This window comes from Myotis lucifugus, unplaced genomic scaffold (genome assembly GCF_000147115.1).
Source record: "Myotis lucifugus unplaced genomic scaffold, Myoluc2.0 scaffold_126, whole genome shotgun sequence".
Taxonomy (NCBI): domain Eukaryota; kingdom Metazoa; phylum Chordata; class Mammalia; order Chiroptera; family Vespertilionidae; genus Myotis; species Myotis lucifugus.
The window spans coordinates 2,767,206-2,782,951 of record NW_005871174.1 but is presented as its reverse complement, the minus strand read 5'-3'; the positions used below and the strand labels follow the sequence as shown (position 1 = coordinate 2,782,951).

General features: G+C 39.1%; 1 protein-coding gene and 1 non-coding gene across 13 annotated transcripts in view; both read left to right on the top strand.

Annotated features, from left to right (window-relative positions):
- SH3GLB1 (SH3 domain containing GRB2 like, endophilin B1) overlaps positions 1 to 8,657 on the top strand; it is a 32,778-nt gene extending 24,121 nt beyond the window's left edge. For all 12 annotated transcript variants that reach the window (XM_014460158.2, XM_006093912.3, XM_006093911.3 and 9 more), the window contains 4 exons: positions 322 to 411; positions 788 to 888; positions 3,481 to 3,706; positions 4,071 to 8,657. In XM_014460158.2, the coding sequence (XP_014315644.1) occupies positions 322 to 411; positions 788 to 888; positions 3,481 to 3,706; positions 4,071 to 4,178 (525 nt within the window). In that variant the 3' untranslated portion in view covers positions 4,179 to 8,657. The remainder of the gene's footprint in view (positions 1 to 321; positions 412 to 787; positions 889 to 3,480; positions 3,707 to 4,070) is intronic.
- A 6,008-nt stretch (positions 8,658 to 14,665) lies between these two features.
- On the top strand, positions 14,666 to 14,795 carry LOC111827065. The gene has a single exon (XR_002830539.1). It is a non-coding gene; the product is annotated as a small nucleolar RNA SNORA33 (small nucleolar RNA).
- The last annotated feature ends 951 nt before the right edge of the window (positions 14,796 to 15,746 follow it).

Here is a 15,746-nt window from a genome sequence, read left to right as displayed (position 1 = left end):
AAATGGCAAAGTTGATACTTGGAAATATATTGGATGTCCCAGTAGTTTTTCTAGATTTTTATGTGTATGCCATTAAGCTTTGGCATTAATCGATTCTTTTGAGTCAAGTACTTGTAAGGAATCAGTTCTGTCTAGATTGAGTAATATAGAAAAACTAATGTCTAGAAACCAGGGACCAGTTTAGATACAAAAGCAGAATCAGAGAATTGCCAGATTATCATTTAGGATTTGTTTGGGGATTTTCTTTGACAGTCTACATAAATGTATGTAAAATGGACTAAGTCCTCTTAATGAGGTTCTAAAACTATGTTCCAATTTAAGTCTGAACAGGAATTAAGAATAACTCAAAGTGAATTCGATCGTCAGGCAGAGATTACCAGACTTCTGCTAGAAGGAATTAGCAGTACACACGTGAGTATTCATTTATTGGAAATTCATTTGGAACAAAGGACTTTGATAGTCCTCAGGCAATTTGCGGAAGAAAACCTGAACTTCCTTTTTAGTTATTTATCAGGGAAATTTAAACTGTGACACTTTTTAAGACATATGAAGAAATATTTTAAATTTTTATTTACACCCTATCACCTAGTTCTCCCACCATAATCAACCATTTGTTGGTTTTTGTTGGCTAAACAGTTTGTTATTACACAGTTGGCCATGGTCAGTCTTAATAAGCCTTGTAGTAAAGTGCTAGATACTAGTGATTCTCCCTGAGTACAGTGTTGTATTCTGTTTCCCCTTATGATAGATTATAGAGCTAAGAAGTGACTGTAACTTTCCTTCACAGGCCCATCACCTCCGCTGTCTGAATGACTTTGTAGAAGCCCAGATGACTTACTATGCACAATGTTACCAGTACATGTTAGACCTTCAGAAACAACTGGGAAGGTGGTAATTTTCTTTTCTCATGAAATTCCTGATAAGAAAAGAAATTCAGGCCTTGGCTTATAAAGTAGTATTAGAGGTGAAGATTAGAAAAATTAAAGGCTTTTATTAGCTTGCTTTAAGTCAGGTTTTTTATTTTTTTTATTTTTTTAATCTTCACCCAAGGATATTTTTCTATTGATTTTTAGAGAGAGGGAAAAACAGAAGTATCGGTGTGAGAGAAGCACCTCGGTTAGTTGCCTCCTGCATGAGCCTCAACCAGGACCCGGACCTGGAAGGAGCCTGCAACCAATGTACATGCCCTTGACCAGAATTGAACCCAGGACTCTTGGGTCCACAGGCCGACACTCTATCCACTGAGCCAAAATGGCTAGGGCAAAATCAGTTTTTTAAAAAAAGAAACCTATTATCAGACTTCTAAGGTTATAGAAAACATTTTGAGCTCTTCTAACACAGAAGAATGTTAACAGGGATGAGAAGATAATTTAAGTGAATACCTTTATAGCGCTATATAAAAATAGCTTCAAGAGTGTTTGAAGTTTACTTTTCAAGGAATAAGGCAAAAAATGTCCTCAACACTTTGATGTTCCTTTCTGCATATTAATCTTTCAAAACTAGACTTAGAACAAAATTAAGCACATTTACAAAACAATTTTAGATCTTAAAAATGAATTGTAGCCTAATACCATTAGTTATTCTAATAGGATTTATAGAAAGATTTACACTTCTTTTATATTTAAAGTTTTGTTAGTGGTATTAATATCTGAAAGCCGAATACCATTTTCTTCCCCACATCACTATAACTATTTTAAGTCCAAGAAGCTTTAGTACTTCCTATTCACTTTGTCCTAATACTCTGGGATTGCTGCAGAGGGGTTGCTATTGTTACCATTCATACTTGCTTTCTGCTTAAAACCACACAAATGCTTGGAATTCAGCCATTCAAACAAAATCTAGTTTCATTGCTACGCTTTAGGATAAACTCAAACATTACAAAGTGAAAATAGTGCTATTATTCGGAGAAAGAATGTCTAGCCTGTCTCTCTGCCCTCGATGAATTATATTACTGGTAATGACCTGTGATTGAGAGTGGGAAAACTTGTAGGTCTTTAAATGTAGAACTTGAAAGTCATCCAAATCCACAGTAACAAATTCAAGAGCTATTTCTGAATAGTAAAACCAGGTTGTAATGCTAATGGCTAAAATAGCAGTGTTGTTAGTAATAGTAACTGAAAAGCAGCAATCACTTAGGAAGGGCTCCAGTGTCCCCAGACACTCTTTTAGACACCTCATATGTAATAATGTTATAATCCTCACACCAGCGAAGTGGGTATTAATACATCCACATTTTATAGACAAGAAAACAGAAGCACTTCTCACAAGATTAGTAAATGTATTCTTAAATAACTGGGAAGTTTTAACATATCAGGTTACATCAGGAAGTCTAATTTTTTTTTAGTGTGTCATTAAAGTTCTTAAAAGGTGAAAAGGGCCTTTCAGGTTTTTTGGTTGGTTAGTGTTTTGTTTTGTTTTTTCCATAAATTCCCCAAAATTGACATAGGTAGACCTTAGTGGCTAAACAAAGGCCAAACATACTAGTAAATTTGAAAGTAAAATTCCATGGTTAGAGACTTTTAAAACCTCATAGGTAGAGAGAGAGGGCTTTATTTCTATCTTCAGAAATGTGTATATTTAATCACTGCTGAGGACTTGAGTTCACTCAGGAAAGAATGCTAGGAAATGTATTATCTTTAGAGGGAAACTTGAATTAGAAATGGAACCTACATTCTATTTGGGGGTAGAGGGAATCAGTGTATATGTGAATTACATCATATATTAGAAGGTGATAAATGCTATAGAGAAAAATACAGCAAGCTAGTACCTTGGTTAGGGTAGCTGTTTGTCAGGGAAGACAGAGACTTAGAAGATGTAAGGAAGCAAAATATGCTGCTCCAGGAAGGGTATAGCAGGAACAAAAAGCCCTGAAGCAGGGACATGGCTGTTACATTCAAGCAACAGCAAGGAGGGCTTGGTTGGAGATGAATTGAGGAGACGGAGCTGGAACACACAGGGCTCTGGAAGCCACTGTTTGGACTTAGGCCTTTATTCAGATATGAGAACCCTTTAGAGATTTTGATCTGAAGAGTGACATGATTGAGTGACATGATTTGATTTTAGCCTTTTAGAGAATCATTCTTGCTGCTCTGTTGAGGATAGTTGTTAGAGGGCATGGGATGGAAGTTGACAGACCTGTTTGGAACCTGTTGGAATGATTTAGTCACTCAGGAGATGATGGTGGCTTGGGTCAGGGTCATTGTGGTAGATGTGGGGGAAGTGGTCAAACTCTGGTTGTGAATTTTAAAAGTAGAGGCAGTAGGATTTGTTGACAGACTTCATGTGCACGAGGCTTAGAGGAGTCAAGATACTGCAAGAGGCATAATAAGCTGGTCAGCACACTTTGTCATTAAAATATCAACATCCATAAATCTCTATTCACAGTGAAAGTTGGTAGAAAGTAAACACTGCCATCAAGTGGTGGTATTCAGGAGCTTTGGTTGCTTGAAAATAGTTAATTAGCCATTTTCTTTTCAACAGTTTTCCATCCAGTTATCATTCTAACAACAATCAGACTTCCGTGGTACCTGTACCATCTGCTTCATCAAATGTGATTGGTTCTTCTGCCATGACTTCAAGTGGCCTAGTAATGACCTCTCCTTCCAACCTTATTGACCTTAAGGAGGGCAGTGGCAGCAGAAAGGCCAGGGTTCTATACGATTATGATGCTGCAAACAGTAGTGAATTATCACTTCTTGCAGATGAGGTGAGTAATGTGGGTATAAGAAGAAAACTATTGTAGATTGACATATCTTCTAGTATAACAAAATGCAAATTCCTCATTACTTATTTGGAAATAGTTTATCATGAATGCTTTCATAGATTTCAATTTTATAGAATTTTAACTACTATTCTTTAACAAAATATAACATCACATAAATATTTAAAGCTTTTAACTGCTAAATAACTGGAAGATTTCTAAAACTGCCTCTAAAAATATCCTTTAACTTTTAGAAAAATTGACAATAATGTTTAAAGTCCCTTGATAGTGAATAGTTAAATACAAATCTGATTAGTTTCCTATGTGTTTATTTTTTAACATAGTAACTGGAAATATTTTTATTTTGTAGGTGATCACTGTGTTCAGTGTCGTTGGAATGGATTCAGACTGGCTAATGGGGGAAAGGGGAAATCAGAAGGGTAGGGTGCCAATTACCTACTTAGAACTGCTCAATTAAATAGGTGGACTATGGAAAGATTATCCATCATGACACCCTATTTATATACAACTAACTCTAAATAAAGCAGGTTTAGTATCTTCCATGTTAATGTCTTAAAGAGACTGAAAAGAAAATACCAGCCGTCAGAAACGGGCTTTCTGCCAATAAAATTGCTTGGTAACTATTTCATTACAGAATTTATGTTAGAGCTTTCATACCAAGAATGTTTTCTTACAAAATTCTCTTTCTACTGAGGTTTCACTAATAAGCAGCTTCTACTTTTGAGCCCCAACTTAAAACAGAAGAACTGTTTTCTACTGAATTTTTCATTAATGGCAAGCTTTTTCTTTTCTGTAAAATAAATTTATTGTGAATTGATATCAGTGACTCATTTATTAGGTATAGCCAAAGAATAAAATTAAAATTTGTTTTTAACTTTTGGTTTCAGAAGAGACCTAGGATATAAACCTCTTTTGTGAAGAATATGTTTCTGAATGTTTCCTTGAACAGAAATGCAATTATACCATGTTTACCTTGTTTTCCAACAGAAGTTGAATGATTTCAATACCGTATTTCAATGGGTTATTTTGGGGGGGGGGATTGTTTATTTTATTAAACACTACTGAATGATTTAAATTTAAGAACAACTAGTCTTTGAAAAGCACTACCATATTTCTCTGGTATTTTTGCAGTAAAGGTTCTAAAACATCTGAGGCAAGTTCAGTTCACTAAGCAACTGAAGATTGCTTACTTTTAAGATTGTTCAGTTGGCACAGTTTAAGCATGATCAGAATTGGACTCATTAAGAACATACTGCAGTACAATACAGAGAATTTGTTCTTACTGAACAACAAATCTTTATAAAAATACAAACTAGTGAAACTACATTCATCATAAAGTGTATACAAACAATCCACTTTTGGTTACTCTGAGCTTACTAATAAAATTTTGAAAACTTATTAACTTATAAAATATTGATAAACTTAGTTTATCTTGATCAGGATCTGTAGTTATGAAACACACACTTACTGAAATTATTAGTGACACACTTTGAGTCAGAAAATAGTTATTTGGACCATTGCTGTGAATCAACAGATTGTGTCCATGTTAGAACTTCTATCATTCTTATTCTATCATTTATTAAGCATTTGTTGAGGTCCAGGTACTGTGTTGATAACAACAAGATGCAGAATAAGTGTCACTGTCATGATAGGATAAGGTACTGTGTTTCGGTGCTTTGGGTGTCACCTGATTGAGATTTGGTGAGTGGGAGGTGGTTTGAAGAGGAAGTGCTTCAAAGAGGAAAAGATGTGCCAGGCCTGGAGCCAAAAGAGTATAGCACATTCTGACAACGGAAAGTCATTCAGGCTAACTTACACAAGAATTGCAGAGATGTCGCTCACTTCAGGGAATGTTAGTATATCAAAATGATATTTTTTTTTTTGGTACTTTAAAAAATGATAAATACTTAACACAAAAGGATATTTCAAAATGGTGTTTAAGAGTTCCTAATAACTTGGTAAACATGTTGATAATTTAGCTCAGTCTAAACTTTTAACAGTAGTTGTTACCCTTTTATTTCGGTGCTATGAGACAAATTACTCTGAGATTTTATAGTTGTACAAGACACTTTGATTCACACTGTGAATTGTCATACTCAAGCCAAAAGCTGCTCAAGCTGGTTAGCTATAGAACCAAGTGAGCAAAGCTCCCCCCCCCACCCCCCCAGAAAGGAAGTTCTACAGACAGTCTAGAGTACTACCTATTATGTTTTATGAAGTCAAGATTTAGGCTTTAAAAATCATTAAAAAAAAATTCAGGTCAACTTTTAAAACAGCAACTATAAATCCAGTTTATAGGAAGTAGAGTAATGAAGGGGAGAGTATGACCACTGGAATGGAATGGTCCCTGGATTCAAATCCAGTCTTCCTCGCATACTGTGCTCTTTGAACTTCAACAGAGATAATGCATGAACTGCTGTTTCCTTATTAGTAAAATGGGGATAATTATGCCACCTTAAGGTTATTATTATCTTGTATGTTAGGCAATTTTTAGGGAAAGTTTTGACACATAGGAAATTCTCTACCAGTTTTCACTTTTTAGCCCTTGTAGCTTCCTGACGTACCAAGACTGTAGGCCTCGTTTATGACTGAACCAGAGATACCTCTTTTATATATATAATATGATATGATCTGTTCTACTCTTGTCCTATCCTCCACCCTCTTTAAATCAGACTCAGATCTAGGTTTAACCTCACCACAGTCAGTGTAAAATTTTATTAGACCCTTCTGCCTTCCACTAAATGAGTATTGACTATAGTAACCCAGTGATGTACATTAGCCTTCAATAATATTATGGTTCTAAGGCTTCTTGTGCCTTTGTTTACCACAAATCTACCACAACATGTGGGCTTATTCTTCTGTTTATTGCTTTTTATTTTAATGGATTTTTGTGTGCTTGTTGGGGATGGGGGTTAGTTTTATTTTGGTTTTGGCTTATTTTGTAAAGTCATAGATTTAATTTTTACTCAGGTAAAGGCCCATAAAGGTTCTCTAGGCATAGAAGAAAAGCTTGGGAAGCCTATTAATTCACGGTGCAATTCAGAATTATTGAAATAAACTTTGTGCCCCAGAGCTTAGGTATTGTAACATGTGAAGGATACACATGAATAAAAAATAAACTTGGAGATAACGATAGGCTCTTTTACAAATAAAAATAAGTGGTTGGGTTGTCTCTACATTTGTCCTCAAAGTAATCTAACCTAAAAGTCCATGGTGTTAAATCTGTTATTTTATGGTGCTAATTAGAAGAATTCATATTATAGAAGATTAGGGAAATAGGAATGTGCCTCACTCTGGGTAACGTGAGAAATAAACCTGAATCCGGTGGGTTAGAGTCCATCCTCCTAGGATGCTGTTACCTTCCACCAGCACAAGCGAACAGAATGTGAATGTAGGAGCTGGTGTTGGGAGGACATTTTCTGAGATAAATTGTGGGGAGGGTGATGGAATGCTGGACAAGAAGCTACAGCATTGTTTATTTAGGCTCAGCTCTGTTGACAGGAGTCCTCAAAAATCTCTACTGTACCTCCCAAATGCCTGAACTTTTGAAATATGTTGTCGTAGTGTGTAGCACCTCAAGCCTGGGTGAGGAGCCATAATAAATAGATGGCTTTGCAGTTTGACCTACAGCCAGCTTTGTCTCAACCCCTTCTCCACTTCTTGAGACTCAAAAGGGGAGGAAGGGTATTTAAGAGCACACCAGCCCTTTTCCCCACATTGTCCTAATTAGGAAGCCTACTCAGTAGGGCAGTGGTTCTCAGTGTGAGACCCCAAGATGGACAATAACAGCATACCTAGGAACTGTCAAAAATGCTAATTCATATTTCCAAGTACTTCCTACATTAGGTTGTACTGATTTTTTTTCTTCAATGAGCTGTAGAACTAGTCTTAGTTCTTCATGTAACATTTTAAGACAAAAATTGTCTTCTAGCATTAATCAAAATTATAGTTACTTTTATAATTTATTTGTTTAGTATATATTGATCACTTAAGAATGCAGGCTTTCTGAGATGCAGACCATAATTCTTTTGATCACAGTTGTTAGCTTAAGGCTAGCACATAGTGTGTACTCAATAAATATTTGTTGTGTGTGGGGGGAAAAAACTATTTCTAAGCCATATCCAAGATCTACTTAATCAAACTCTGAGGTAGGACCTAGCAATCTGTTTTTACAAACCACATGGTGATTGTTCTGTTAAGGTAGAGAACCACTTCAGTAGAACAAGGAAAACTTCCCTGTCATCTTCAGGCCTATTATCTGAAATCACTTGAGAAATTCCTGCCTTCTGCACCTGTACCAACAACAGTGCTGTCTTCAGGGTAGAGGAATCTTGTTGGGCTATATTATAAAGTGGATGTGAAGGTAGAGTATAGAATGCCAGTACTTGGTTGCTGTGGGAGTTAGTGGGATAGTCTGAGAAAGGTAAGCCCAACAACCCCCATTTCCACTCAGTGCAGTGGCAGTTTGACATCAGAGCACCCCAACAAACCATTATAGTGGTATCAGACTAACGTGCATCTCTGACTCAGGTTGCTAAGCTCTGCTCTCATTCCCACTTCAAAGGAGGTTTGTTTAAGAATTGTTAATGCTTTCTTAATAAAAGTCAGATGTGGTGGTAAAAAGGAAAATAATGTGAAAATATAGCTTAAAAGATAAAAATAACCTATAATACCACCATCCAGGGAGAACTGTTACTTAGGTGTATAGCCTTCCAGACTCTTCCATGCTTTTGTAGATATTTTTAAGTGGGATCAACTTGTACATACTGTTTTGTAACTTTTTCACTTGACAACACCATGACCATCCTGCTGTGTCAAATGTATTGCTGCATCTTTTTTAATAGCTGCATGGTATTCCATCATATGTGCCACATTTTACTAAACGACTGTCAATTTCTAAGTTGTTTCTAATTTTTCACTAATAAACTGCTTTAAAGAACATCGTGTTACTAATCTTTTATGTGTTCTTAATATTCCTTAAGATGAGTACATGGAAGTGGAATTGCTAGTGGAAAGAAGATGCCAATTTTTAAAAGCTTTTGTTACTGCCACTTTGACCCCTAGAAAACTTAATCAATTTATACATTTTTATTAGTAGTGTATGAAATTGTTTCTTTTTGGAGGGCTTCCAACTGAATGTTCTTATAGCCTTCTGTTTAAAAATAAAGGGTAAGAGGACGATAAAAGGACTCTGCAGCCCTAGTCTGTGTATTCAGTGGTTAGAGCATGAGCCCACACACCATAGGCTGGCAGGTTTGATTCCCAGTCATGGGCACATACCTCAGTTGCAGGTTTGACCTGGTCTCAGTCAGGGCGCCTGTAGGAGGCAACCAGTCGATGTGTCTCTCTCACATCAATGTTTCTCCCCCCAACCCTCACCCTACTCTGTCTCTGAAAAGCAATGGAAAAAATATCCTCCAGTGAATTTTAAAAAAAATAAGGACCCTGCAAAATTGAAACCAAGATCAATCTTAAATTATTCTAACATTACATAGTTTACTAGTCTACCTTCTATTATGTATTTTGTCATTCTTTGGGAATGTTTGTAGTATTAGCTTGCCTCTTACTTTTATTCGATCTTCTGGAACCACTATCCCCTTCCTGACTTTTGCTGAAATGGTAGGAACACAATCTTAAGTAGACTGGAATCTTGTAAATTTGATTCAGGCTTACTGTTGGTTTGGGGGAGCATGGCCATAATAGAGAAAGGAGAAACTTTGAAGGGCAGACAGACACTGGCTCTCCCACTTGGTTTCCTGGCTTTGTGTCAGTCAACCTCTTTGAGCTTGTTTGCTTATCTCTAGAAATATAAGCCTCTGTAAGGTTGAAAGGAGTTGCCATATTATAGACAAAGTGCCTAGCACTTAGTAGATAATAATTTATTAGGGTTTCCAGCTGAGTATGTTAGATCCGTTGCTACTACCAGCCTCTGTGGGGTAAACACCACTGCCATTGCCAAATCTGCCTTAAAAGCTGTCACAGTAAGTGGACATTGCCTCGTACATCCTGTACCTACAAAATCTAGTTCTTAAAGATTTTTCCACACTCCAGTATTCAAGTAACCTAACCAGATAAAACTCCCCAACAAGGTGTCTAATGGAAAATTTCAACTCCTGTGCTTTTATAGTGGTGTATCAAAGTGATAATCATTCTAAAATGGTGAGCTCGCATGGCAGCCATGCCTTTTAATTGAGACTGCCCCACCTTAGCCCACAGCTGCTCTTTGTGCTTTGGAGGGCTTGTCCTCCACCTGTGAGAACCTGACACACGGTTCAGCTCAATCAAGGTGATGGTAATTAGCCAAGTCCCAGTGGCATCTCCAGAACAGGAGAACAGAAAGGATTAGTCCATTATGAAAGAAGTTTGTTTAGAGAAGTATCTGAACTCTAAAATTTGCTCAGCAAAACTTCCAAAAGGTTAACAGCTAAGTAATCATAGCAGACAAAAGCCCCAAGTATCAACCCATTTTCACATTGCGATGAATGCCTGTAACTTTATATTAGCACTGGTTTGTTGATTATAACTTGAACTACTCAGCCAATAAAAAGTGAGTAAGAGAACTTCAAAGGAGTGAAAACAAGGAAGGCTTCAGGTCTATGAGACTAAAACAAAATTTAGTGACTGACTATGAGGTAAAAGAAGATGGCTATTATACAAGCAACTTTTCTGGAAGTGTGATGACTACGGTTTAGGGCATGTTTCTACCTACCCCCATGTTCTAATGAAACTTGAGCTGTAGTAGGTAGTCCCCAACATCCACCTACTTTGATGCCTGCTTGCCTTTTGTATGCAATTTTGCTGAAATGGTAGGAACACAATCTTCTACAGCCACTGTGGAAGACAGTATGGAGTTTCCTCAAAAAGTTAAAAATGGAACTCGCATTTGCCCCAGTAATCCCATTCCTAGGTCTATATCCCAAGAAACCAGAAACACCAATCAGGAAGGATATATGCACCTCTATGTTCACAGCAGCAAAATTTACAATAGCTAAGATTTAGAAACAGCCTAAGTGCCCATCAGCAGATGAGTGGATTAAAAAACTGTGGTACATCTATACAATGGAATACTACGCCGCTATAGAAAAGAAGAAACCTTTAACATTTGCAACAACATAGATGGAACTGGAGAACATTATGCTAAGCGAAATAAGCCAGTCGGTGAAAGATAAATATCACATGAACTCATCCATAAGTAGGATATAATGACCAACATAGTTTGATGAACAAGAATAGATCGATCTAGAGACAAATGGTGGGGGAGGCAGGGGTTAGAGAGCAACCAAAGGACTTGTATGCATGCATATTAGCATAACCAATGGACACACACACTGGGGTGGTGGGGGCTTGCCTGGGTGGGACTGGCTTGGGGGGGGGGGTCAATTGGGGAAAAAGGAGACATATGTAAGACTTTAGACAATCACTTATATTTAAAACCACTGTTTCAATGCACACAAATATATATACTGAGTGGCCAGATTATTATGACCACCTGACGTTTGTAGGCAAAGTAGCTGTAATTTCCTGCTGAAGTTGCTAGAGGGCCAGATCATTATAAACATCTGAATAGCACAACATACCTAAGTATCATTGCTGATCAAGTTCATCCTATCATATTGATGGTGTATCCCAATGGATATGGCTTCTTCCAACAAGATAATGTGCCATGCCACGGTGCTCGTATTGTGCAGGAGTGGTTTCAAGAACATGAGGGAGACTTTACCTTGCTTAGGTGGCCCCCACAATCACCAGATCTCAATCTAATTGTGCATTTGTGGGATGAAGTTAAAAGAGCCATCATGCAGCTGGTTCCACAACCATCAAATCTCACAGAACTAGACAGTGCTATTCATCAGGCATGGTGTCAGATTCCTCGCATCACCTTTCAACATCTCGTGGAGTCAATGCCAAGAAGAATCACCGCAGTATTGAAGGCAAAAGGTGGCCCAACGAAGTACTGATGGGGTGGTCATAATAATCAGGCCGGTCATAATAATATGGCCACTCAGTGTGTGTGTGTGTGTGTGTGTGTGTGTATATATATATATGTGTGTGTGTGTGTGTGTGTGTGTTTCAAACATACACACAAAAGTAGATGGTTAAGAAAATATATACCATATAACAGGGGAAAGTAAACGTGCAAATGAAAAATGAAAAAAAAAAAACAGTCAAAAATGCACAATATATCTTGCTCATGCATGAGTGACAAATCTGACTCAGACTCTAGCAGCCAAAGTAAGGAAGGAAGCAAAGCATGATCAACCTGCAAACAGCAGAAGGCCACTCACTAGGGCAGACACTGAAGACAATGTCAAGCACCAAAACAGCTAACTTACCAGACCAGAGCTCTTGCCCTGATTCAGGGTTCAATGTTACGCAACTGCTGTATTGCAGTTTTCATCAACCTGGGAGTACAGATGAGCACAAAATGCCTCACTCTAACACCCTGAAATACAATGACTCTGAGACCTCACCTGTCAGAGCATAAGGAAGTGGAGGATTCCCCTTCCCTAGAGATTACTACCAATCTCCAGGATACTTATGTCTACAAACCAATCCTCTTCCTTCCTACCTCCTGATGGGACTCAAGGGCCACCCTCCTGTCTCATTCCAGCACAGTTTTGGCCTCCTCACCATCTCACACTCCTAACCCAGTTGCCTTACAAACTTTCCGTGGCCACTGCCAGTGAAGCAGGGTTTAGCAGGCTGTACATTGGTTAAGATGGGAAGGTCACCACTGGCCCCTGAGGCAGCATTCTACAGAAGCGGGTATGGAATGCTGTTTAATATACAGTAGTTCCATTATACGCAAGTTGCTCATGAGGACTCAAAGTCTTACAGCAGTTGCATGATAGAGCTCCTTTTGTCTCCTACACAACTCACGGGGACCCACCGCCTCAATAACCTCATGGTGACAGGGATCTTACCCAGGCACCTGTGCTTCTTGCTAACCCCTAGCCCACCCCCTTCTTCAATGCCATCTACAGTCCCCAGTGCCTGCTTCTTCAGACAGATACGGAAGTCAGAGCACTATGGCATGGTAACAGGCCATGTCTTCCTGCCCTGTTATGGGCCTCTCAAAGCACAAGAGCTCTTCCAGTGTACGTACACACAGTTCTTTCAGGAACATGTCCCGATGAGGACTGTGGTGGAAGACAAATTGCAGTTCTGGACACTTTGCAGACCTGAAAAAGGGTTCTTAACATAAAGTGACTATAAACTACTGCTTAGTCAACTAAAAAAATCTACAGAGTTCATTAAGCCAAGTAGAGATCTTTCAGCCCCATTGCCACGACAGCTGAAAGTGCAGAGAAATCAGCCTTGACTTACAGCAGGTGCTCTCAACTGCAGCCTAAGAGTCTCTGGGGATGGGATCCAGCCGTCTTGTGCTTCAAAAAGCCCTCCAGCTGATGCTGATGCACATGTTTGAGAACCACCTGTTTAAAAAAAAACAGAGATTAAAAATACCTTTTTTGTCTTTCACTTTAAAGCTGACTTACCTGCAGGAACAATAAAAGAGAATGACAGGCCCCCAAAATATTGCTGCAAGCTACTAAATTAAGCTGAATTGTAATACCATTTTACTAATTCTATTAATTAAATAGGTCATTGCTAATGAGTAATTTGGTGAGCAAGTGAAAATGCTTAGAGTATAATTTTGCCAGGAAGAAGGGAAAGAGCCCATGGATTGAAAGAGTTTATTCCAAAATTCAGCCATAATTGAATATATGCTCTATAAATTAGTCTCTTTTAAAGGTAACAAATCTATATAATCTTTATTGTTCTTTTTAGCCAGAGTCATAGTTTCCACTGAGGGGCTCTTATGCCCTCTTTAGTAGGACAAGAGAACACCATTAAAATAAAATATAATAATAATAACAGTATTAATAATAATAGGTGCCAGCTGGAGTGGAGTGGCTCAGTTAGTTGAGCATCATCCTATGTACCAAAAAGTTGCCAGTTTAATTCCGGTCAGGGCACAGTCCTGGGTTTTGGGTTTGATCCTCAGTAGGGGCACGTATGGAAGGCAACCCATCGATGTTTCTCTCTCTCTCTCTCTCTCTCTCTCTCTCTCTCTCTCTCTCCCTCTCTCCTTCCCTCCCTCCCTGCCTTTCTTCCTCTCTGTAAGCATGTCCTCAGGTGAGGATTAAAAAAATATATAGGTGCCATTCACTTACAATATGCCAGTCATTGTATGGAGTACAATACTTTACACTCATTCTCTAATTTCATTCTTACAACACTATGGGATAGAGATTGTTGTCCTCACTCTGCAGATGAGACAACTGAAACTTAGATAAAACCATTAAGTGGTGAACCTGCTATGCTCATGATAAGGTCCCAGAGTTTCTAGAGATGGTAAATTCTCTAAGCTTTCCTCTCCTTCTCTCACACTAATCCCTCCCATATCTTTAGTCCCAACACCATCAGGTACTGGAAGCCAGTGGTCTAAGCCTTCCTTCACAACCCATCCCCACTGTTCCTTTACCTCCCTACACAATGCCCACTGTGGCTACTTGTAAGCCTAATTTCTGCAAACTCTAGCCTTAGAGCTCCCAGGCAGCATAATTCCTGTTTCCTTTCCCAGCAAACCTCTTATCAGCATCACCACCAAGACCCATAATAAATTGGCTTGAGTCCTTCCTCTTTGTTTCTGCTCCTGTGCTCTCAGAGGTTAAGGCTAAGAAGCTATGAGATGGGGGGATGCAGGTTGTCAGGAGGAAGGAGGCAGTCAAGCCCAGGGCAGACTCAGAATAATCAGGCTGGAGAACAGGTCATAATATACGCCGAAATGGTCTCTAATGGTAAAGGTGGGGAAGGGAGGAGAACAGAGAAGGGAAAACAGATGCCCCTTGAATGTTTCATCAAAAAGCTAATGAACCATACTTCATGAATGCAATGGAGTTTTATGATCTGCTGTGCAATTCTTTAAAATGTCTAGGTCCAAAGCCAGCCAATGAGTCTGCTTACCTGAATGTGTTTTTGCAAAAATTTAGAGAAAGCTGGCAATAGCAAAGCCATGTTATGAGCCTTAAAGACATCCAAATCATTAAGGACCCTGAAAATGGCTATAAAAAAATAAACAATAAAAAAATAATAAAATACCCAATGCTTTCCAAAGCTTGTTTGAGCCTGAAGGCCTAGCATTCCCTGAAATACTCAACCAAAGAATCTTTACTTTGCTGCCTTTTCTACCATCCAGTTCTCAGCTCAGTGTCAATGCCCACCTTTTCAGAGGACTTTCCAGATCATTATAGCTAAAAAAAACACACCTTTTTATTAAAAGTTTCTATATCACTCTGGTTCCTTTCTGAATAACACTCATCACCTGAAATCATCTCTCTTACTTGTTCACTTCCTCCATGAGAACAGGACCTTGTTTATCTCATTAATCACTGTATCTTCTTTACTTAGAAAAGTGAGAACAGTGCCTGATCCACAGTAGATATAATAAACATGAAATATTGAAGGAATTTCATATTGCTGTTACACTTAAAGATTTTTTTCCCTGGCAGATTGATCTCAAAGGAAAAGCAAGATGTTTTTCATCCTATATAATAAAGAATTAATATGCAAATTGACCCTCACTCTGTCACACTGTCACAAGATGGCTGCACCCTCTGCGGAGGCAGGGTTCCCATAACACAAGATGGCTGTGCCCACGGCGGGGGCGGGGTTCCCATAACGAGCTGTAATGAGTGGTCAGCAGGGACCTGAGGCTGCACCCCCCACCCAGTGGGGCTTGACAGGGGACCTCAGGCCACACCCCCAGCCCGGTGGGGCTTGAAGCGGGACCTCAGGCCATGCCCCCCACTCTGGTGCTGAGCCAGGGAACCTGAGGGTGTGCTGGGGGACCTGAGATTGTACCCTCCGCCCAGCGGGGCTTGACTGGGGACCTGAGGTTGCGCCCCCCCTCCCCCACCCAGTGGGGCTTGACAGAGGACCTGAGGCTGCGCCCCCTGCCCAGCGGGGCTTGACGGGGGTGGGGCCTGCCGGGTCTGGGTCTTGCATGATTTGGAGGTACACG